This window comes from Centroberyx gerrardi, chromosome 20 (genome assembly GCF_048128805.1).
Source record: "Centroberyx gerrardi isolate f3 chromosome 20, fCenGer3.hap1.cur.20231027, whole genome shotgun sequence".
Lineage (NCBI taxonomy): Eukaryota > Metazoa > Chordata > Actinopteri > Beryciformes > Berycidae > Centroberyx > Centroberyx gerrardi.
The window spans coordinates 5,707,587-5,725,872 of NC_136016.1; the positions used below are offsets into that span (position 1 = coordinate 5,707,587).

Here is an 18,286-nt window from a genome sequence, read left to right on the forward strand (position 1 = left end):
TGGATTGACACCAATGGTATTTGAAACCCAGCCTTCAATGTGTACAGAACAATCCAAATTTTTTGACATAAAAATGCCTCATCCACTGGAACACAGCATCAAATATACTCATCAATGACTAAAACCATGCTATTATAAATCAAAAGGGCAAACTACTACAGTGAGCAACTGAAACCTCGGTCTGTATACACGATTCAACAAGGACATCAGCTCATTTCATATAGTGCATTTGTGTCTTCTCAAGATCCACATCCTTATTTCAAAGTCCACATCCTAAACTTCAATGTTCAATAGGCTTTCATGGTGACCTTTAAGTGCACTTTGGGTCAATGACTTTAGGTAATTGAGAGTCTCTTGGTGAACAACTGCAGTGAATACATTCAGCATTTGGTCTCTAAAGCCTTAGCCATCCAGTCAGATCTGGCCACCAGTAACCTCAGTCTGTCACCTGAAGACTGGATCAGTTCCTTACCGCTGAGAGAGAGAGAAAGGAAAAAAAAACAAAGAGATGCGAGAGATATAATGGAAGATATTATTAAATTTGGTGTTGTGTTTCATCATGAAACACCTACTGTATTATTTTCATATAAACTGCAACAAGTCTCTCCATGTCTGTTAGGTAAGGTTTTGAATACAAGTTTATCAGATGGTGGGGTTTTATCATTCCTCACCCAAGGTAGTCCAGCCCAAGCACACTGATCCCGTTAACAGCCAGGATCCTGTCTCCCGGTACGAGCTTCTCACACCGGGCCGCAGGAGAGTCCGGGACCACGGCCCGAATGAAGATACCGTTCATCCTCAGTGGCGTGTCCTGGAACATGGGTCGAAACATCAAGAGGATATGGCTTCACACAACACAACAAAGCCAAGCTTTCACTCATCCCTATTGCAAGTTTGAATCATGACTGTTTATGCTTATGCTGTCAAGAGACTGGCTCGCGGTCTGGAGATCTTAGTTAATGCTGCACTGCATGTTTGTGGCACCAAATGGCAGTGAGAGGTTAATTTGAACTTTAATACCCAGAAATCCTGTAACGTGAATGTAAAATTTCCATACTGACACCAAAGTTTAATTTGGGAAAATAGGGCAAATCCATTTAATTAGTGGGGATGGGACTCCCTTCTCTGTTGCAGCCCCACCTTGTGATTTAGGCTGATAAGACAGGTGTATTTTCACATGACAATCTGGTATAGTATAGCTTTAACATGAATTATAAAGGATCACATTTGCAACTTGATATTTTGACCAGCAGGAGGGAGTGTTATGCAGATAGTGACGGGGAGGGTAAACTGAATGGTTGTCCCAAGGCCTTTTACTGCTGGATGGAAAAGATTAAACATATGCTCCAGAACAAACACTGAGCATTTTCCTCTGCGTCTTTCAATAACACTCTGGACCACCGTGCTGAGGGCGCCACACTGAGGGAGGAGAGAGGTTTCAGAGCATTATGCAAAAAAAGATAACAACTGAATTCCAACCTTTGTAACTGAATTTCTTCTCTCCTTAATCTGCACTTCTCAGAATTGGCACTGAATATGGTAGTGTCGTCATTCTCAAGGACAATTTGTTGAAATCCAGTGTTGATGACAGTTAGTAGATAAAGTAGATGAAAGACAAAAGTCGAGCCTACTGGGATGCATCTCCAGAAATCTCAAGGCAGACAGTTCAGCAATCATTAGAGCTTTTCTGGATTTCACCTTTCACCTGGCAGTCTCTTAAACGCAATCGGAGTAACCTGGGAGGTCCAGCTGACTTAAGAGGAGACTGACATTGGGAGTTATTGCCCAGGGTTAGACCTATATATTGGTTTGCTAATATATCAGGCTGATATTGCCCTTTCATTAAATATCAAATATTGGCCAGTCATGTCATCCACCTCTGATATGATGGAGGTTACTCCCTGATCTCAGCTACATAAAAAACTCTCTGAAACCTGCAATGAATTTGCACATTTTATTCATTTATTCAATTGTTTATGTTTTTTTGGGGGGAAATTAATTATTTTTAAGGCAGTATCTTCTATCACTGAACAGGTTGGTAGGTCACCCTGCCTTAAGGAGCTGCCACCCCACATAAAATAATTTCATTATCCTGGGTTTCAGTGGAGAGTTTTAGTGTCCCATGATGGTCTAAATGTTGTTTCAGAGGCTTGAAAATGGTCAAATATAAAGATATTGAATATCGGCAGCTTCAATCCAAAAATATCAGTATCAGTACCGGCCTTCAAAAACCCATATTAATTGAACCATATTATTGTCTGTTTGGATGAAACCCCAGTCACGGCTAGCAGTAGCTAATTGCAGGTAATCAATCAATTAATTGTGATTCACAACGACTCTTTCACTCACCCTTGCGTCAACCAGAGCAAGGCCAAGACCTCGGTCACCCCGCTCCAGCTCCAGGCTAAAAACCTCTTCATCGTTATTGTCATCATCGTCGTCCTCCACCTCTTCCTCCTCCTCCTCCTCCTCCTCTTTGAGCTCCACAATTCTTCTCATATTGGTGCAGTCGGATTTCAAACAGTCTGCTGTCAATGCAGCCAGACATTCAGACACTAATCCACCTAAGAATAAAATAGAGGACGATCATCTGAATGTTCCTTCCGAGCAAGAAAAGTGAAGAGACCTGCAGGAGGAAAGAAAAGATCTCATTTTACCTTCCTCATGTGCGTCTACACCAGAGGACCAGGGATGTGTCTCACTGTCGGCCCCCATCCGTTTATCTTGGTCTTCCTTCTCCAGGTCGACAAGCTCCAGGTTGTGGGGGGTGTTGGGCGGGGTGAGGAGACAGGAGGGGTCCAGAGCCGACCTCCTAGGCCCGGTGGCCTCGGTCTCCCTGGTCTGCAGCTCCAGACTCCTCAGCTTCTGGGACAGAAGGAGGGCGCCACAGGCGCTGAACTCATCTAGGTAGTGGGTGGAGGAGGGAGAGGGGGGTGATGGGGGCGAGGCAGGAGAATGGGCTGAGGGGCTCTGGACAGCAGTCTGACGTAGGACCACCTCGACTGGTGATGAATCCAAGGATTCCAGACTGGCTTTTGGAAGGATATCCATCTTAATCAGTTTAGCCTCTATAGGAATGGCAGAACCCTGGAGGACAAATAGCATCAGAACAATGGAGGTGATTAATTGCAAAGGAAAGCGTTTGTGAAATGGCATATTTAAAGCTACACTAGGCAACTTTGAGCGTTGGCGCCCCCAAATGACAAGAAGAGGAAAGTGTTAGAATTTTGCAGACTTCAAAACCCAGAAATCCTGTAAAGTGATGTCAGTAAACTGCATACAGCATGCTCATGTTTTTACCAACCCAGCCAGTCTGTGATGCTTTATACCAAAAAATACCAAAGGGACGAGAGAGCCAAAAGCTTGTGTGTATCATAAAAATCTTGCCTAGTGCAGCAGTAATTGACACATTATTCACATTTTCCAGCATATTAACTGAAGCCTGATTCTACATATTTTCATGTATTTAGCCAATAGCATAATAAAGGTTTTTGTACCTGTGGCCTCCCAATAGCTGTGTCCCCATAGGAATGTGAGTGTGAGAGGGTGGAGATGAGCTCTTTGAGCCTGTCCAGCTGCTTCCTCAGGGCCGAGTCTGTTACTGCCCTTCTCAGCTGGAGCTGGTAACCCCCGCCTGGCAGCACTAGCGGGTGGTGGGTGTCAAAACTCTCCAGGATATCAGCTGAGGAAGGGAGGGGGACACATAAAAATTAAAAAGGAAAATCGTGCAAATGGCTGTATAAATAGACAAAAACAAAACAAAACAAAAAAAAAAAGAGAATCTCGCAGATTTCCACTTTAATAATTGGTATTGTAAACTGAGTCAGGAATATTATAGGCCCACAGCATGTTGACCTCTCACCGGTTTTGTGTGCTGCAGCGTGTTCCTGTGCAGATGGAGCCCAGGTATGTGGGCAAGAAGAGGCTGGGCTGTAAAGACTCAGCAGGTGGTTCAGCTGGGCTGGACTCAGGGCAGGGTAGTCAGAGCGCAGGGACACCCACGAAGTCTACACACACACACACGCAGGACCAGGGATTCATGGCAAGATAGAAAACAGTATATTAATCAACTCATGTTTGAATGAATGATGTTCCACTCACAAACGATCATTCATTCATTGTTTGCGGTATAATTACCACCCCCCCCACCCCCCACCCCCCCACCTCCCTGGTGTCGCTTCATGCATGTTTGTTTTCTCTTTGGCTTTATTGATGAGGATAAACATATTGTTAGTGATTTTTCCCACAGGCCTTTCACTCCTTCCACCATCTGCCATCACTAGAAACTCATAAAACAGCGCCCTCTTCCTGTTTTGTGCTGTAAAACAATATGACTTTTTGCAGTAAATCCAGCAGATTTCCTGTGAAATCCAACCCGGTGGTACACCATGTAAAATGCAGTATAGAGGTCAATAGAGAATGCCACTCTTCTTTGCAATGGTCTTGTTTGTTTACTGTAGTTATACTAATGTCACAAAATGAATGTGGTATTCATTGATGTTAAAATGCTACACATAGCACCATTAAAGCTAAAACACTTTAGAAGATGAATTCTAAACAGAGGGAAATCTCAAAAGAACAATCCATCTCTCACACAACATAAAGAAAATGCATGATGGGAAAACCTTTTTTGTCCACCATGTGTTGAGTAACTTTGTGTCCATTTGTGTGTGTGCTTGTGTGTGTTCACCTGCAGCAGGTTCTCCCTAGGCGTGGCCAGTAGATTGACAGCTGAGGATAGTGTATGTGTGTGCTCTAAGGCCAGTTCTCCCAATCCAGAACCAGCTCCATGGGCCCAGTCCAGGAGCAAATCAAGATTGGCCCGGATGCGCACGCCTCTGGACCACTGGTAGAAACCTGTCTCAGAGCCTTTATAGACATTGTGCGAAAATGATTCATGAAATCAAATATTCACTCAGGTTTTGATTCTACAGAAGTGTGTATGTTTTTGTCTTTTGAATGTGTACAGGGTGCTTGCTGTGTGGGTCTGTGTGTGTTTGTAGGCATGCATGAGTGTGTGCCTGCATTATTCTTGCGTGTACCTCTCTCCATGAGTGTGTTGAAGAGCGAGGCGTTGATGAAGTAGAAGAGGTAGGCGAGGAGCTGAGAGGAGAGCTCTGGGTGGAGCTGACAGTCCAGCAGCAGTCGCCTGGTCTCAGTCAGGACCTGCAGAACCTGCTTGGTCTCACCAGGGACACGCAGTGCACCGCTACCCAGGACCCAAGCACTCCGGCCAGGAATCTGCGGCTCAGCGCTCTCCCTGAAGGGGTTGCAGTCCAGAAGGCCTGGCAGGATGGGGTACAGGACCTGATAAGACAGAGGTAGGTGATTGTCACTGAAGTGTGAAAGGGAACTGTGCTGCACGGTTTAAAGGATACGTTTGTCAATTTTGGACCTACATATAATTTGTCTCTTAAATACCTGTAGAACTTGGACCCACAGAGAATATTGACTCCAGAGTCAGCTGTTGGTTGAAATGGCGAGATCCATTGCTAGGCCTCTTGCTGCTAACAATAAGTCCAAACAGGGTTTGTCAAAATATCTCCAAAAAAGCCAGTCTGTGAAAACGATATGGCGACCAACCGACATATTTCTATCCACAGCCTGGAAAGCAGCAGCACCGCACCATTTGCACTCATTGGATCATCTTCTACCAAACTCTAACCGGCTCCATGTGCAATTGTTTACAGTCTGACTTGACCATCAGCGAAACTAGATCACCCCGCCAGTAATGCACTTTTACCCCAGAGCAGTCTGTGCTGTGGCAGAGAAAAATAGTTCTGTGATTTCTTGATTAGTGAAAGTGTGCATGAAGGCGGAATTGTCATGTTTACTCTCAAATCTCCTGTTAAGCCAACAAACTGCTTTTTGGGGATATTTTGACAAACTTTATTTAGACTCATTGTCAACAGCAAGAGGCCTAGCAACGGAGTTTGCAACCAACAGCTGACTTGGGACAGCTGACTCGGGACAGCTGACTCGGAGTCAATATTCTCTGTGGGTCCAAGTACTACAGGTATGTAAGAGACAAATTAAATATAGGTCCAAAATCGCCAAACTTATCCTTTAAGAGTGATTTCCTCATCCATGTCGAACTGGAGATTTGTTGACAATTCATGTGGGATAATTTGAGGTCGGAAAAGTTAACGTTGTGCGGTGGATGTTCTGATCACTGGGATAAACCAAAGCATGTAACCCTCTAACCCAGATCGTTTCAGACCACCCATAATGTCTCTACATGTCTGGCTCTCTCTGGCTCTCTCACGATTACATACACATATCTGTTATAAGATTAGACTGACACAAGCAGCAACCCACTGCCACAGAAATCAGCAGAAAGAGAGAGAGAGTCTGTAGCATTTCCTCCATTTCAGCCAAAGCTCCTTGCTGTTCTTCAGAGCAAGGCCTGGACAACGATAGCTTTGTTCGGGCTAATTGTACACAGACATCCCCCTTCCCCTCCAATCCCACTCCTACACCCACCAAGCTTCCTTGGCCAGCGCCAGCCATAGATCCACATTCCTAAAAAGCTGAATATGGCTCATGTGGGCTTGGCATGGCCCAGCGACAGGACTGCTGAGTGAAGAGTTTTGAAGGAATCCACCCGAGCAGATCATTTTACATTTACTGTAAGGCCCTGCAGGGTGAGCCCGAACAGTAGAACATAGAGAGCCACGGCTCCCATCACATGAGACAATGGAAATGGGTGAGCATGAAGCCAAATAATGTTCCAGTGTTTCTGGTTGGAAAATGTCACTCAGTGGAACCGACCAAGACAGGACTCATTCAGACAACAACCCTCGCTCGTTCTGTTCCCTGGATCCAGAGATTGCCACATGTATCCATGGCACTTATTATCCCCTGGTGAAAAAACAGAGTGTGTGTGCGCTGTGTTTTCTATCTGCCCGCCTGCCGATGTGTGCATCCATTATGACGCACAAGTAAACACGCAGTCTGTCCGCAAGCCTGGATCAATGCGTCTGTATTCATCACGACACATCCTCTGGTGGGAATAGCCAGTCACCAATGGCGCCTTTTGTTTTCCATCCCACAGCAGTTACCCTCGCTCCAGATGGACAAGCATGAAATGCCCCAAAAAGCAAACACAGATTTAGCAAGATGGAATACTTACTTTGGGGGAGTCTCTTGGGCTTACTTCAGGTTGTGTTTGGATTTAGACTTGAATTTGCTCTGAATAAGGTGGGGTTAGCGTCACTTTCTGTGGGACCCCCTTGTTCGAGGGAAGGTAAAACAAGAAGGAGTATTGAGAGCTAGAGAAAAAAACGTATGTCTTGTTCGCTCTTTCTCTGGTCTGGCTTGTCTACACTGTCAAACTGAGATGTTAAAGTCCCCTTGCACAAACTGGATCCTCATTCAGACACGCTGCAGTAAACCCAGATATAAATCAATAGACTTAAGTGCATCTCTGCACTAGTGAAGGGAACGGAAAGATGCTAGAATAAATCATTAGCCCTTAGTCGGGTTATACATTAGCTTGACACTGGTGGCTTTAGTACATTCCTCACATTATTGGGTCCGGTTGGCCTGTCAGTCCTGGAGAGATGTGGATTAGAGCCTAGCGACTCCTGACAGGTATGATGGATGAGAAAGTCATGCCTGGAATAACTGGCATGACCACAGAAGTCCAAGGAAACAAGCACAAAAGAGCAAGAAGCCAGACAATGTCAATAAAACATCAAACTTGCATTACATACTGTAAGTCACAACTTTATGAGACCTATTATATTTCGGGATTATTTCTTCATTTACTGACACAAGACATCTGGAAGTCATTTGGTTCATCGGGCTGACCCGCATTCCACCATAAGAGAGATGGAGGCTGACTGATGGCAGGTAGTTCGATAACCACATCCTCCTGAATCGAGAAAAATATGCGAGGCACCAACTCTGCAGGACGGCTACTATTCAGGAATTTCTATAGTTTCCTCCTCAGAGACGCGGTACGCAGACTTTGTACCTCCAGCTTCCTTCCTGAAGGGGAAATCTTTATCGAGGATGCCTAGAACCTTTCTTTCTAGTGAGCACACAGTCCATCTCAGTTCCTGTTGGCAGAGCATGTGAGACCTTGGCTAATGCTATCTCTGACGTGGCTAAATGCGTGACATGACTTCCCTTCGCCCTGGCCCTGTTCTCTTGCATTAGGTGTTGCTGGCTAGGAGCATCCAGGTCACCGGTGGGGTATACGCTGAATCAGTTAAGAAGTCTAGTTATACTCTTAGGAGGGAGAAATGTTCCAAAAATGAACGTGTCAGATGACATCAGATGCACTTTAATAGGCTGATTTGTATTTTCTGGACGGTTTTTCGACCCACACCCACTCAGCTCAACTGGAAAGCTGTCTGAAACCTCCCTGGCAAGATTCCATGTAGAGGGTGTGGTGGAGGGCTTCACTGAATACTGAACACCACTGGCCACTATTGCTACAATGCAATGCCACTTTCTCTCTCTCTTAATTCTTTCTATTATTCTACGGTAGGTCTATTGTACATCTACAATATTTAAAGCTACACTAGGTAACTTCGCACTTTAGCGGTTCGCGCTGTTTCCGGTCAACCTGTGTCTCTGTTCTTTATAAACATAACACATTTCTTTGTATATCGATCTTATCGAAGTTAAATGTGTCTTGTACGATATTTGAATACCTGACTTCTGCTCACAGCCTTTCTAATCAACTGAAATATTGGAGGTCACAAAGTTCACCTGGCAGCACTTGGAGACCACAAGCTAATCACAACACACACACACACACACACACACACACACACACACACACACACACACATACACACACACAGAGACAAAGGCCCCTGGTGTCCTGTCTCTCCCCTGTCATAATGCCCCCAGTGTGGTAGGGCAATGTGGCTGGTTGGCCTATTAGAAAGCTGTCAGAGCAGGCTAACTAGGCTCTTTATTTTCAGTCTGTCTCTGATTATTTTCCTTTTCTTAAACTACACAGCATAGCCGTGAGAAGCCCAGGTGGAGCCGGCACAGAAGGACCATGTGTGATGGAGATGTAGTGGAGTGGCTCTGCCTCATCTCCTTTTGGCCAGGAAATGTTTGGCTTCCCATACGAGAGACTGAAGTACAAACACAGGCTTTGCTCAATAAAACATCACATAAGATTATTACTTTTTATTTTTTACTTTTTTTTACCTTGATTCTATAGTGTATTGATGTAATGATGATATTGTGTAAGCTGTACCTGGGCGCTTGGTCTACCTCTCACCTTGGTGATGTAGTACACACACTGCTGGAAGGTGAGCATGATGACCTCCTCCAGGACGGCCATTGTCTCCTCACTGGCTGAACGGACACATGACAGGCGTAGCTCCAACAGGGCTGAAAAACACACACACACACACACACACACACACACACATACATATAAATGATGGGTGTATTTGCTCTCTAAGGAAAACAGTCCTCATCACTAAATGTCTTCTTTTTAGTGCCTGGTGGAGTGGAGGTGGTGAAAAAACTCACTCACTGCTGTTTAGGAGACAGTTTTGTATTTCACTCAAATAAATCTACCATGTCTCTATTAAGGGGATGGGACGCTCTTCTCTGTTGCAGCCCTATTTCATGATTTGTGCTGATAAGATCGCTGTAATTTTACATAAAAATGTCACCTAGTGCAGCTTTAACTGTTTGTAGGAGCTCAGTAGGCTACTAACCCAAGTTCTCCTCCTCCCTGTTCTTCTCATCTTCCCTTTCTTCTTCATCCTCCTGTCCTTGCTCCCTCCTGGTTCTCCAGTCCAGAATAAGGGGCAGCTGGTGCTGGATGAAATACAGCAGCTCCAGGCTGTTGGACATCCATACCACCAGGGGGCGCAGACCTGAGATCACCTCTTCCAGACTAAGCGGCTGCAGCTCCTCTGGGTCTGAGCCTTCACCATTAAGACTGGAATTCATCAGAATAGATCTGGAGTCAGTCTGTGAGTGTGTGTGTCACATAGTGAACAATAGTGAAATCTGATTGCTTGAGAATTAGTATGCACTTACGCTTCGGGTTGAACCGCAGCTAGCTCTTTAGTGTGCTCCTGCATGTAACAATAAAAAGGCTTTGTGATCAGTGCATCAAAATATAGTAATAATAATATACTAATAACCGCTATTTATATAAAACTTTACAAAGGATTAAAAAAAAACCATACAATTGACAGCAAAACCAATGAAAGCAAGGTAAGAAATACAAAAGCAAGGCAAGAAACATACAAGTAGACCATAAAAGGTATGGTCACAAACAGTTAATAGAAGATCATTACATAAAAGCAAGTCTATAAAAGGTAGTTTCAAGAAGTGATTTAAAAGATTATACAGATTTAGCAGCCTAAAATCCTCAGGCAAGTCGTTCCAAAAATCTAGGAGCCCTGATGGAAAACAACGGATCACTTCTTGTTTTTCATCTAGACTTTGAAACAGCCAATAGGAACCTGCCCAAGATCCTCAGGCTGAAATCTGGTTCATATGGGGTTAAAAGGTTTTTGATATTCCTTGGTGCCAGACCCATCTGTATCTAAAAAGTGATCAGTAAAAACTTCAAACCAAGTCTAAAACTAACAGGTAATTAATTCAAAGATACTAAACAGTACATTATAGACTGTGTCAAATGTGATCAAAGAGATATTGAACTGCAACCAGACTGGAAGATGTCAAATCTTTTTTACCGCAACTCACCCACATGGCACTCTGAACTCCGCTGGCAATGAGCAGCAGGAGCCTGCGGAGGTCTGAGGTGTGGAGATGCGCAGCAGAATGCTGCACACACACACACAGCAAGAACGCAACGGTCAACGGTGGCGTCTCTTTGGCGCCGCTACTCCCTATGGCGACTATCTCCTTGACGACGCGGTCCTCCAACTCCACCTCGTAGTTCAAAGTCAAGCTGTGGCCCTCAGGGGCTTTTAGAAAGGGGGCGCCTCTTTTCAGGGACGGCTTGCTGTGCGGGCTCTGGAGGTCAGCGCAGGTTGAGATGCAGGTGTTGCAGAGTATTGGGTCTCTAGGATGACTTGGTGTAGCGGCAGAAGTGGCATGGCCCAGCAGCCAGGGAACAGCGGACAAGCTGGGGTCAGGAGCGGCGTCGTTCACCTCCTTCATTTCCAAGAAAGAAACACAAGATGTCAGATATGGGTCACTTTCAAAAATGAATGTTAACAGTCATAGCCCTGCATATTATGGAAATCTTCTTACCTTGTGCGTCACAGCTAAAGGATCCTTGAATAGAAACAGGTACCGCTGTCCCAGCCCGATGACATCACCGGGGCTCAGCGTCGCCTCTTTTCTCAGCGCCTCCCCGTTCCTCGATACCATGGCGTCCTGACAAGGGCGGAGCGTGGTGGGGCTGCCGTTGCCGTGGCGATGGAAACAGCAGTGCCTTGGAAGGATGTCGGGGGCGAAGAGGGGGACGTCGACCTTTGACCCCTCTCCATTCTCGCTGTGTCGGCCAATCGCAATGCTCGGCCCCGCGAGTAAGTAGATGACAAAGTCCTGAGGAGAGGAGGAAAGTAAAAAGTAGAAGTAGAAATTAGCTTTAATTAACCACCAGCTAGGGAGCAACAGTCAGCTTAACTACCTGATCATTCGGGGGCATTCGAATTATAGTCTTGGCCCAAGCTTGATTTAGCGAACAATGTTTAATTAATCACAGAGAGTGGCAAACACAGTGTGTGTGGGGCTCATTATGTTTGACACTCCCCTTGTGATGCCTGTCTTTTCCAACAGGACAGAATTAACCAGCTGAATTAATTCACAAATTCCCTAAACCCTGTTCATAAGAACAAATGAGTATTTCACGTGCTAGATGATTATTTTCTCATGCGCAGTGAAGGAAAACAAATCGACTCTTTGACGCAGAATCAAAATCACCACAGTGTGTGAGAATTGTGTGTGTGTGTGTGTGTGTGTGTGTGTGTGTGTGTGTGTGTGTGGCAGTTGTCCACTGGTTACCAACTGGTAATCAGTCAGGAAGCAGTGCCATGGTTGTCTCATTCTGTTTCCTGAACAGTGTTTTGACACTCCGTTTTTCTACGTACAGTACGCTGACCTTTCCCAGAATGATTCCCCCCCTCTGTCTCTCACTGTCTCTTTGTGATTCTTTCCAGTGAGAAAACTTCAACACTGACGTTATGTTTTACTGAGGGCTTTGGGCCGAAAACAGTGGGGATCTAGCAACCTCTCACTCCACTAATCTGTTTGTGTGACACTAGGCAGAGAGCGAATATAAGCATTTTGCAAAGAAGCAGAGAGGCGATGTGTTTGTACTTGCATGCGTGTGTGTGCAATTCATGTATGGGACTAATTGATGTGGGAGGTGGGGTTGAGGAGAGTGTGTGTTGGAGGGAGATACCTGTGCGAGGCTGCAGCCCTGCAGCAGCAGCAGGTAGGGACAGTCCTGAGGAGGGTGAATGGAGTACTGTGTGGTGTTATCGTCGCTGCTCTCCGTCTCCTCCCTCTCCGACTCCTCTCTGTCCCGCTCGGCTCTCTGCCTCGGCGGACAGAGGGTCTCTGTCTTGGCCCGCAGCCCGGCGTCCCCCTCGGAGGGAGCGGCGAGGTTGCGAACTCGACTCTGAATGCGGCTCTGTTTCGGGCTGGCGTTTCGATGATGTGCGGGTGCGTGTGTTAGATTCTGGTTCTGGCTTTGATTTGTGCGGCAGATATTCTGACGGGTGTCCTGCTGGGTCTCGATATCGGAGTCCAACAGGTCCATCTCGCTTTTGCTCCTCCACAGGTTCTGGCTCCGACCCGTAGTCCTTTCTATGAGAGTGGAGGTCACTCTGGAGCGGCTCTTCTGCAGTTTACGAGCCTGGGCGTTGATACCTGACACAGAGTTGTATAAATAAATAAGATAGTCAGGAATGAGAGTGAGCACTGTCGTTAAAACTACCTGCAAAGTGTACCGGCATTTAAAATATTATGCACAGGGGTAATGGAATGTGGTCACAGGGCAACACCCTTTTTTTTCTGATGAAGGGTGAGTGTGTATAGTCATTTGTACATGCGTGTGTTTATGCCAGAGTCAACACGGAGAAGCCGCGTGCAGGAAACAGACCTCGGTGGAAAGAGAGACAGCGCTCATGGAAACGAAAAAAAAAAGTTCGCCCACACAGCAGGCATCCACAAGCTGACACTGATAGGGCGCTATCGCAAGCTGTGCCATTCACAAAAGCAAAACACATAACAGGACGCGTTCTCTTACACCAGGACCGCAGCTGTATCAACCAACAACTGGGGCCTTCAGTAGCAATGACAGAAAGTGAATAAGCAACGTGTGAAAAGCGTGAACAAAAACATGCTTAGTACATGGCAGTGGGTCAGATCTTGAGTGAAGTTAAAATGGGGGAAGGTTAAAGAGAGGGTGTGTTGCTGGAAGAAGTGTGAAAAGATTAAATTACAGGCTGTCGGCAAGTTTCATCAAGTTATATTTAAACCTTGTAAGTTAGAATGAAATATAAGACCAATTTGAACAAGAAATGAAAACAACTGTAGGCCTATCAGAATATGGTTAGGTCTGCGTGACTTGGCTGATTTCTTACCGGAAAAATAGCAAGAAACCACAACATTTTTACTGGATTTAACACTGACAATGCTTCATGTAACTGTCTTCAAGACCTTTCAAAGACCTTATTCCAGCACCTGCAGACACCCTGAATCAGGCTGTGGGATGCTGTGAAATGATCGGTCCCTAAAGTCTGGCGCCGTACCCGCAGTGACGGTGTCCTTCTCCTTGGACCTCTTCTCCTCCACCGAGCTCCTCCGCTGGATTTCAAACCGCCGCGCCAGGCCCTCCCTGGGTTTCCATAGCGACTGCAGGAGGAGGGGCTTCTCGTTGTCGCCGACGACCCGGAAGCCCTCCGTCCTCCACTGGCGCTCACTGATGGTGCCGATGGCGTCGCAGAGGACGTAGGACTCCGCCTCCTCCTTGCCCAGACCATACCTAAGATGATGCGGGAACGTTTAAAAAAGAAGAAGAAGAAGAAGAAGAATTAGATGAAATAAAATCCCTTCTATCTCTCTCCCTAGCCCTTATTCTATTTCTTTTCCTAGCACTTCGCTGTGATCTAGGAATTGAAGCTTATTCTACTGTTGCACTGATTGTAAGTTGCTCTGGAGAAGAGTGTCAGCTAATTGTAAAACACTTTACTATGCAAACATTAGATTTGTTGACATAGAAAAACTACAGGCAGTACAGACTTGTTTAATCAAGGGTTGTAATGAATTTGCAGTGTGCCTAACTTATTTGCTAATCCATTACTAATCTCCGTCCTTGCTCTAGTATTGATGTAGCTAAATGTCACTGCCGTAATGAGTATACACTCTCATTGAGCGAAGAGGAAAATGTTTGACTTTGTACTCTACAAGCTGGATACCACTTCTATTAATCACTCCATTATGTTTTTGGCCGAAACATAAGCAAAGACTGACAGAAATGCACTCTCTGGAGAGGCGGCCTCGACGCGGCGGCCAACACTGGCCGTCTTTCACACAAGTCTGTGGTTTGCTCTAGAGCTTTTCAGAACTGCCATGTAAACCAGCAATTTGGCACACGTATACTGTGCACGCTATACCGCAGTTATAATAAACAGCTGCCCTTAAGAACAATGGGTCAAGTCGACTTTGTTCATCTCGATCCACGCTAATCGTAACAAGATGTACAGCTCTCTTTATCACCTGCCAAAGCTTCGTGCATCAAAGGCTGATCTGACAGCTCTTATATACAAATAATGTAGCACGAAGGTATATTACAGCACGGATGAGACTGGACATATAACTCATCCTGAGCAGACACAAGTACACACACGTACAAATGTAGACGCATATGCAGACACACGCCCGCAAAGTACACACACACACACACACACACACACACACACACACACACACACACACACACACACACAGAGATACATATGGTCTTACCTTTCAAGGGCCTCTTTCACTAGTTCCTTTGCACTGGAGTGTGTGGTGGCCAGGACGCTCTTGTAGTGAGCTCCTTCACAAATCTCACTCCCAAAGATCTTCAGGATTCCCGGAGCAGTGATCTGATTGGACAGCTCAGACGGGTCGTCTGGTATTGATACATCTGCAGGGATCACTAGAACAAGGAAATAAAGTTTAACTCTGGGTCATGGTGGTGTTTCATGAACAATTGTGCCAACTGACTTCATTTTCTGCTCTACTTTTAACTTGATGCTGCTTGTAGCATGGCTTCCAATGCAAAGAGCCAGGACAAAGTCATGTGACATACTGCTGCCCTTCCTGGCTTGGCTGTAGAGCGATGACCTGAGGCCTGCGGTCAGGGCCATGGGGCTGGAGCTGGAGGTGGAGCTGGAGGTGGGGCCGCGCTGGAAGACGCCCGATAGGCGGTTGGTATGGCGACGGATGCGGCTCTTGCTGGGCTGTCTGATGGCCACGCCCACACACTCTGCTGACCTGGTGGAGGAACTGGAGGAACCTGACCTGAGAGGGAATGGAGAAGGACGGTGCAGTGATTACAGAGGCAGTCCTTCAACTGGAGGATCCAGGTTCAAGCCCCGTCCTGCTGAAGAGTCCTTGTGCAAGACACTGAATCCCCACCAGCTCCAGAGGTACGGCTCTGTAGCTGACCTTTGACCTCTCTGTGGCGGGAGAGGGCCAAGAGGAAAGAGTTTCCCTACAGGGATCAATACAGTGTCACATCATTACATTAAGGAGAAACAGAAAGATGGGGGATGAGAAGGGAAACATGGTTAGAAATGGAGAGAAGGTAGAGATGGAGGTGAATGATTTAGAAGATGGAAAGAGTAGATGTGATGGGACAGTGAGGATGGGAAACAAATGTGGCAGAAACAGGACTTTGGTAGTGCGCAGAAATAAGGAACTAGAAAATGAGAACAGAGGTTGGTGTAACAGGGACAAAGAAAAGGAAAATTAAGGTCATAGCTGAACAAGAGAAAAAAGTATTAAAGATGAGGAAAGAAAGTATGTGAAGTGGAAGGGAAACAAGAAGGCTTAAATAAGTTAGTTCCTATTGCGGTGTAAAACAACCGGTTGGTTGGGTTATAAGTGTCGTGCAGTGTTATGTGTGTACATTGTGTGATGTGCAATTGTGATGATGTATAATGTAGGCTATTTTTTACATTTCTGTACATTTTATTAGCCTGCATAAGGCATTTTAGATAATTGTAGTCTATTTAAAAGTCCAGGGACTAGGGTTGGAAATTAGCAGTAGATACAAACTCCATGTGCACACATCTTTTATATTTCAGTTGTGAAGTGTCAACTGCACTGTCCCTATCAAATAAACTACTAAATTAAAAAAAAGAAGAAGCAGAGTAAAAAAAGAAATGACTGAGACAAACAGTGTTAACACAAAACATGCACAAAACATTCTTCAATATAAGCATTAATACAGTATATTATGACTAATCTCTCAAATCCCTGTCACAAAATTATATATTCCTTCATCCACCTACACTGCAATGCTAAAGTGAAGCTCATACAGTACATACGTGTCTATGCCCAGGACAGTGCTGCCCGCTCTCCTTCACCATCCCTCCCTCAGCTCCTTCAGCACATTAATGAAATAATGAAGTGGTGTTTACCTCTGACCAAACCCCTAAGCTACTTATTGCAGTGGGCCGTTCAAAGGTTCTCTGCTGTTGCGCCACCGTTTGGATAGAAAAGATTTTAGATTAATAATATTAGTGAAACTAATGCACTTCTGCTCTAATGATAGAAAATACCATGAGAGAGTGCAACATAAAACTGATTTTAGTGGCCAATAGTGTCAAGGAGCAGGTAGGCTAGTTGAAACATTTAGCAGTAGTTTGAATACATTATGGTTAATCACAACTTAATTTAGTGGTTAGTCAGAACTTAACAACTTCATGGTATCTAGTTTAAGTAGGTGGGCAGGCCTGTTGAAAAAAAAAAAGTTTGTTAAAAATAATGAGATTCTAATAATATAATCATTGCTATGAGTTGGTGTCTGAGTTCCACCTTTCCTCTTCATTCCTCCTAATCCTCATCACTTTCTTTTTTTTCTCTCCCTAAAAACAAATCCCTTGGCTCTGGTTAAGCTGTCTTTTGTTTTTTTTGGTAATGAATGAATAAACAAACGAATAGACAAGGGTACAACTAGTGGCAGTTTCTCAAAGAACATTTCAGAGTAATAAGAGAAGAACACTGACATGAGGACAGATGAGACCCTTGTCTACCCGGCACAAGTCAACTACAACACACTAAACACACAACACTATAAAACTTATTTGCAAGTATAAAAGCTGTGTTTTTTTAAGCCCCGGTCGTCCATACTTACTGCTGAGAGCCATCACTTGGCTTCCTTCCCAGCTTGACAAACCGTCTCTTGGGGGAGGCGGCAGGTAAACTCACTGGTCTGGGTGGGAGAGAACTCAGCTCGTCAGGGGAAATCTTCATCACATTCATTCCTGTCCGCTCCACTTGCGTACAATTTAAAAAAAAAAAAAAAAAAAAAACGTTAGCTCAATTTAACAGATCAACGCAAAAGTCCCATCATCTCCCATTAGATGGTCTTTTAGCTGTTTCATTCAGGACGAGCGGCACCAAACTATTCCGCAGCTGCTTCATTTTACGCAGACGCACTCCGGAACATGCGCTACAGATGTTTCCAGCTCGCATCCAGCTGTTGTAACTGTTGCACCCAGGCTGTTCGGTCCAACAACGCCGGTTCAAGTTACAGCTTCACTTCACGCTGTTTCTAGGACACTGTCAGAGCAGGAACTAATAAAAATCTGTTGCTATAGCGGTCTGAATCACCAATATCCGAAAAAGGACAAAATATTGTTGAATACCATCTCGCCAGAAACTGCCCCGTGGCTAGAATTGTGTAATAAAGTGATTCCATAAAAAAAGTTATTAATGTTATATAATCAAGTACATTCCCTGTCCTTGGAGCGTGCAATTTGTTTCAAATTCATGACGAACCCGCTTTCCAGATGTGCGTCCAGAGCGCAACTGCTTGGAGATGCCAAGCGCACACCCAGCACAGACAGCAGTGGAAAGCCAGCCAGCGTGAAGAAAAATACAACTTCCACGTCTAACTTTCAAAATAAAGCGCTCGCTGACGAACACGGGAGGGTGATGCTTTTATTTTGAAGGCGCAATCACCTTACTGTCGTCTTGTTCTGGCTTGAAGCTGACCTGCTGGATCAAATGTTCCACTGTCGGGATCACGGTGTGTATTCAGAGGAACATCGTGTGAAAACTCGGCAGTGCAGCGGCCCTCCCGTGCCTCTGAAGTCATACT

General features: G+C 45.2%; 1 protein-coding gene across 1 annotated transcript; it reads right to left on the bottom strand.

The window, feature by feature from the left end:
- Window positions 1-210: 210 nt before the first annotated feature.
- Window positions 211-17,445, bottom strand: radil2b (Ras association and DIL domains 2b). Its single transcript, XM_071907883.2, has 18 exons — window positions 17,318-17,445; window positions 15,266-15,477; window positions 14,938-15,112; window positions 13,722-13,954; window positions 12,368-12,837; window positions 11,212-11,508; window positions 10,699-11,112; window positions 10,024-10,061; window positions 9,696-9,922; window positions 9,248-9,360; window positions 5,043-5,307; window positions 4,691-4,869; window positions 3,863-4,007; window positions 3,498-3,682; window positions 2,658-3,051; window positions 2,350-2,564; window positions 672-811; window positions 211-474 (listed from the first exon to the last, which is right to left on the bottom strand). Exons 1-18 carry the CDS (start codon window positions 17,443-17,445, stop codon window positions 381-383), a joined length of 3,924 nt encoding a protein of 1,307 aa, XP_071763984.2. The 3' UTR covers window positions 211-380.
- Window positions 17,446-18,286: the final 841 nt, after the last annotated feature.

Excerpts from the sequence above, each read along its gene's own strand:
- radil2b (XM_071907883.2), bottom strand. The coding sequence starts at position 17,445 with ATGAATGTGATGAAGATTTCCCCTGACGAGCTGAGTTCTCTCCCACCC. Across the intron at positions 11,113-11,211 it reads CTTTAGCTGTGACGCACAAG|GAGGTGAACGACGCCGCTCC; the intron begins GTAAGAAGATTT and ends TTGGAAATGAAG. Across the intron at positions 2,565-2,657 it reads TGTAGACGCACATGAGGAAG|GTGGATTAGTGTCTGAATGT; the intron begins GTAAAATGAGAT and ends TTTTATTCTTAG.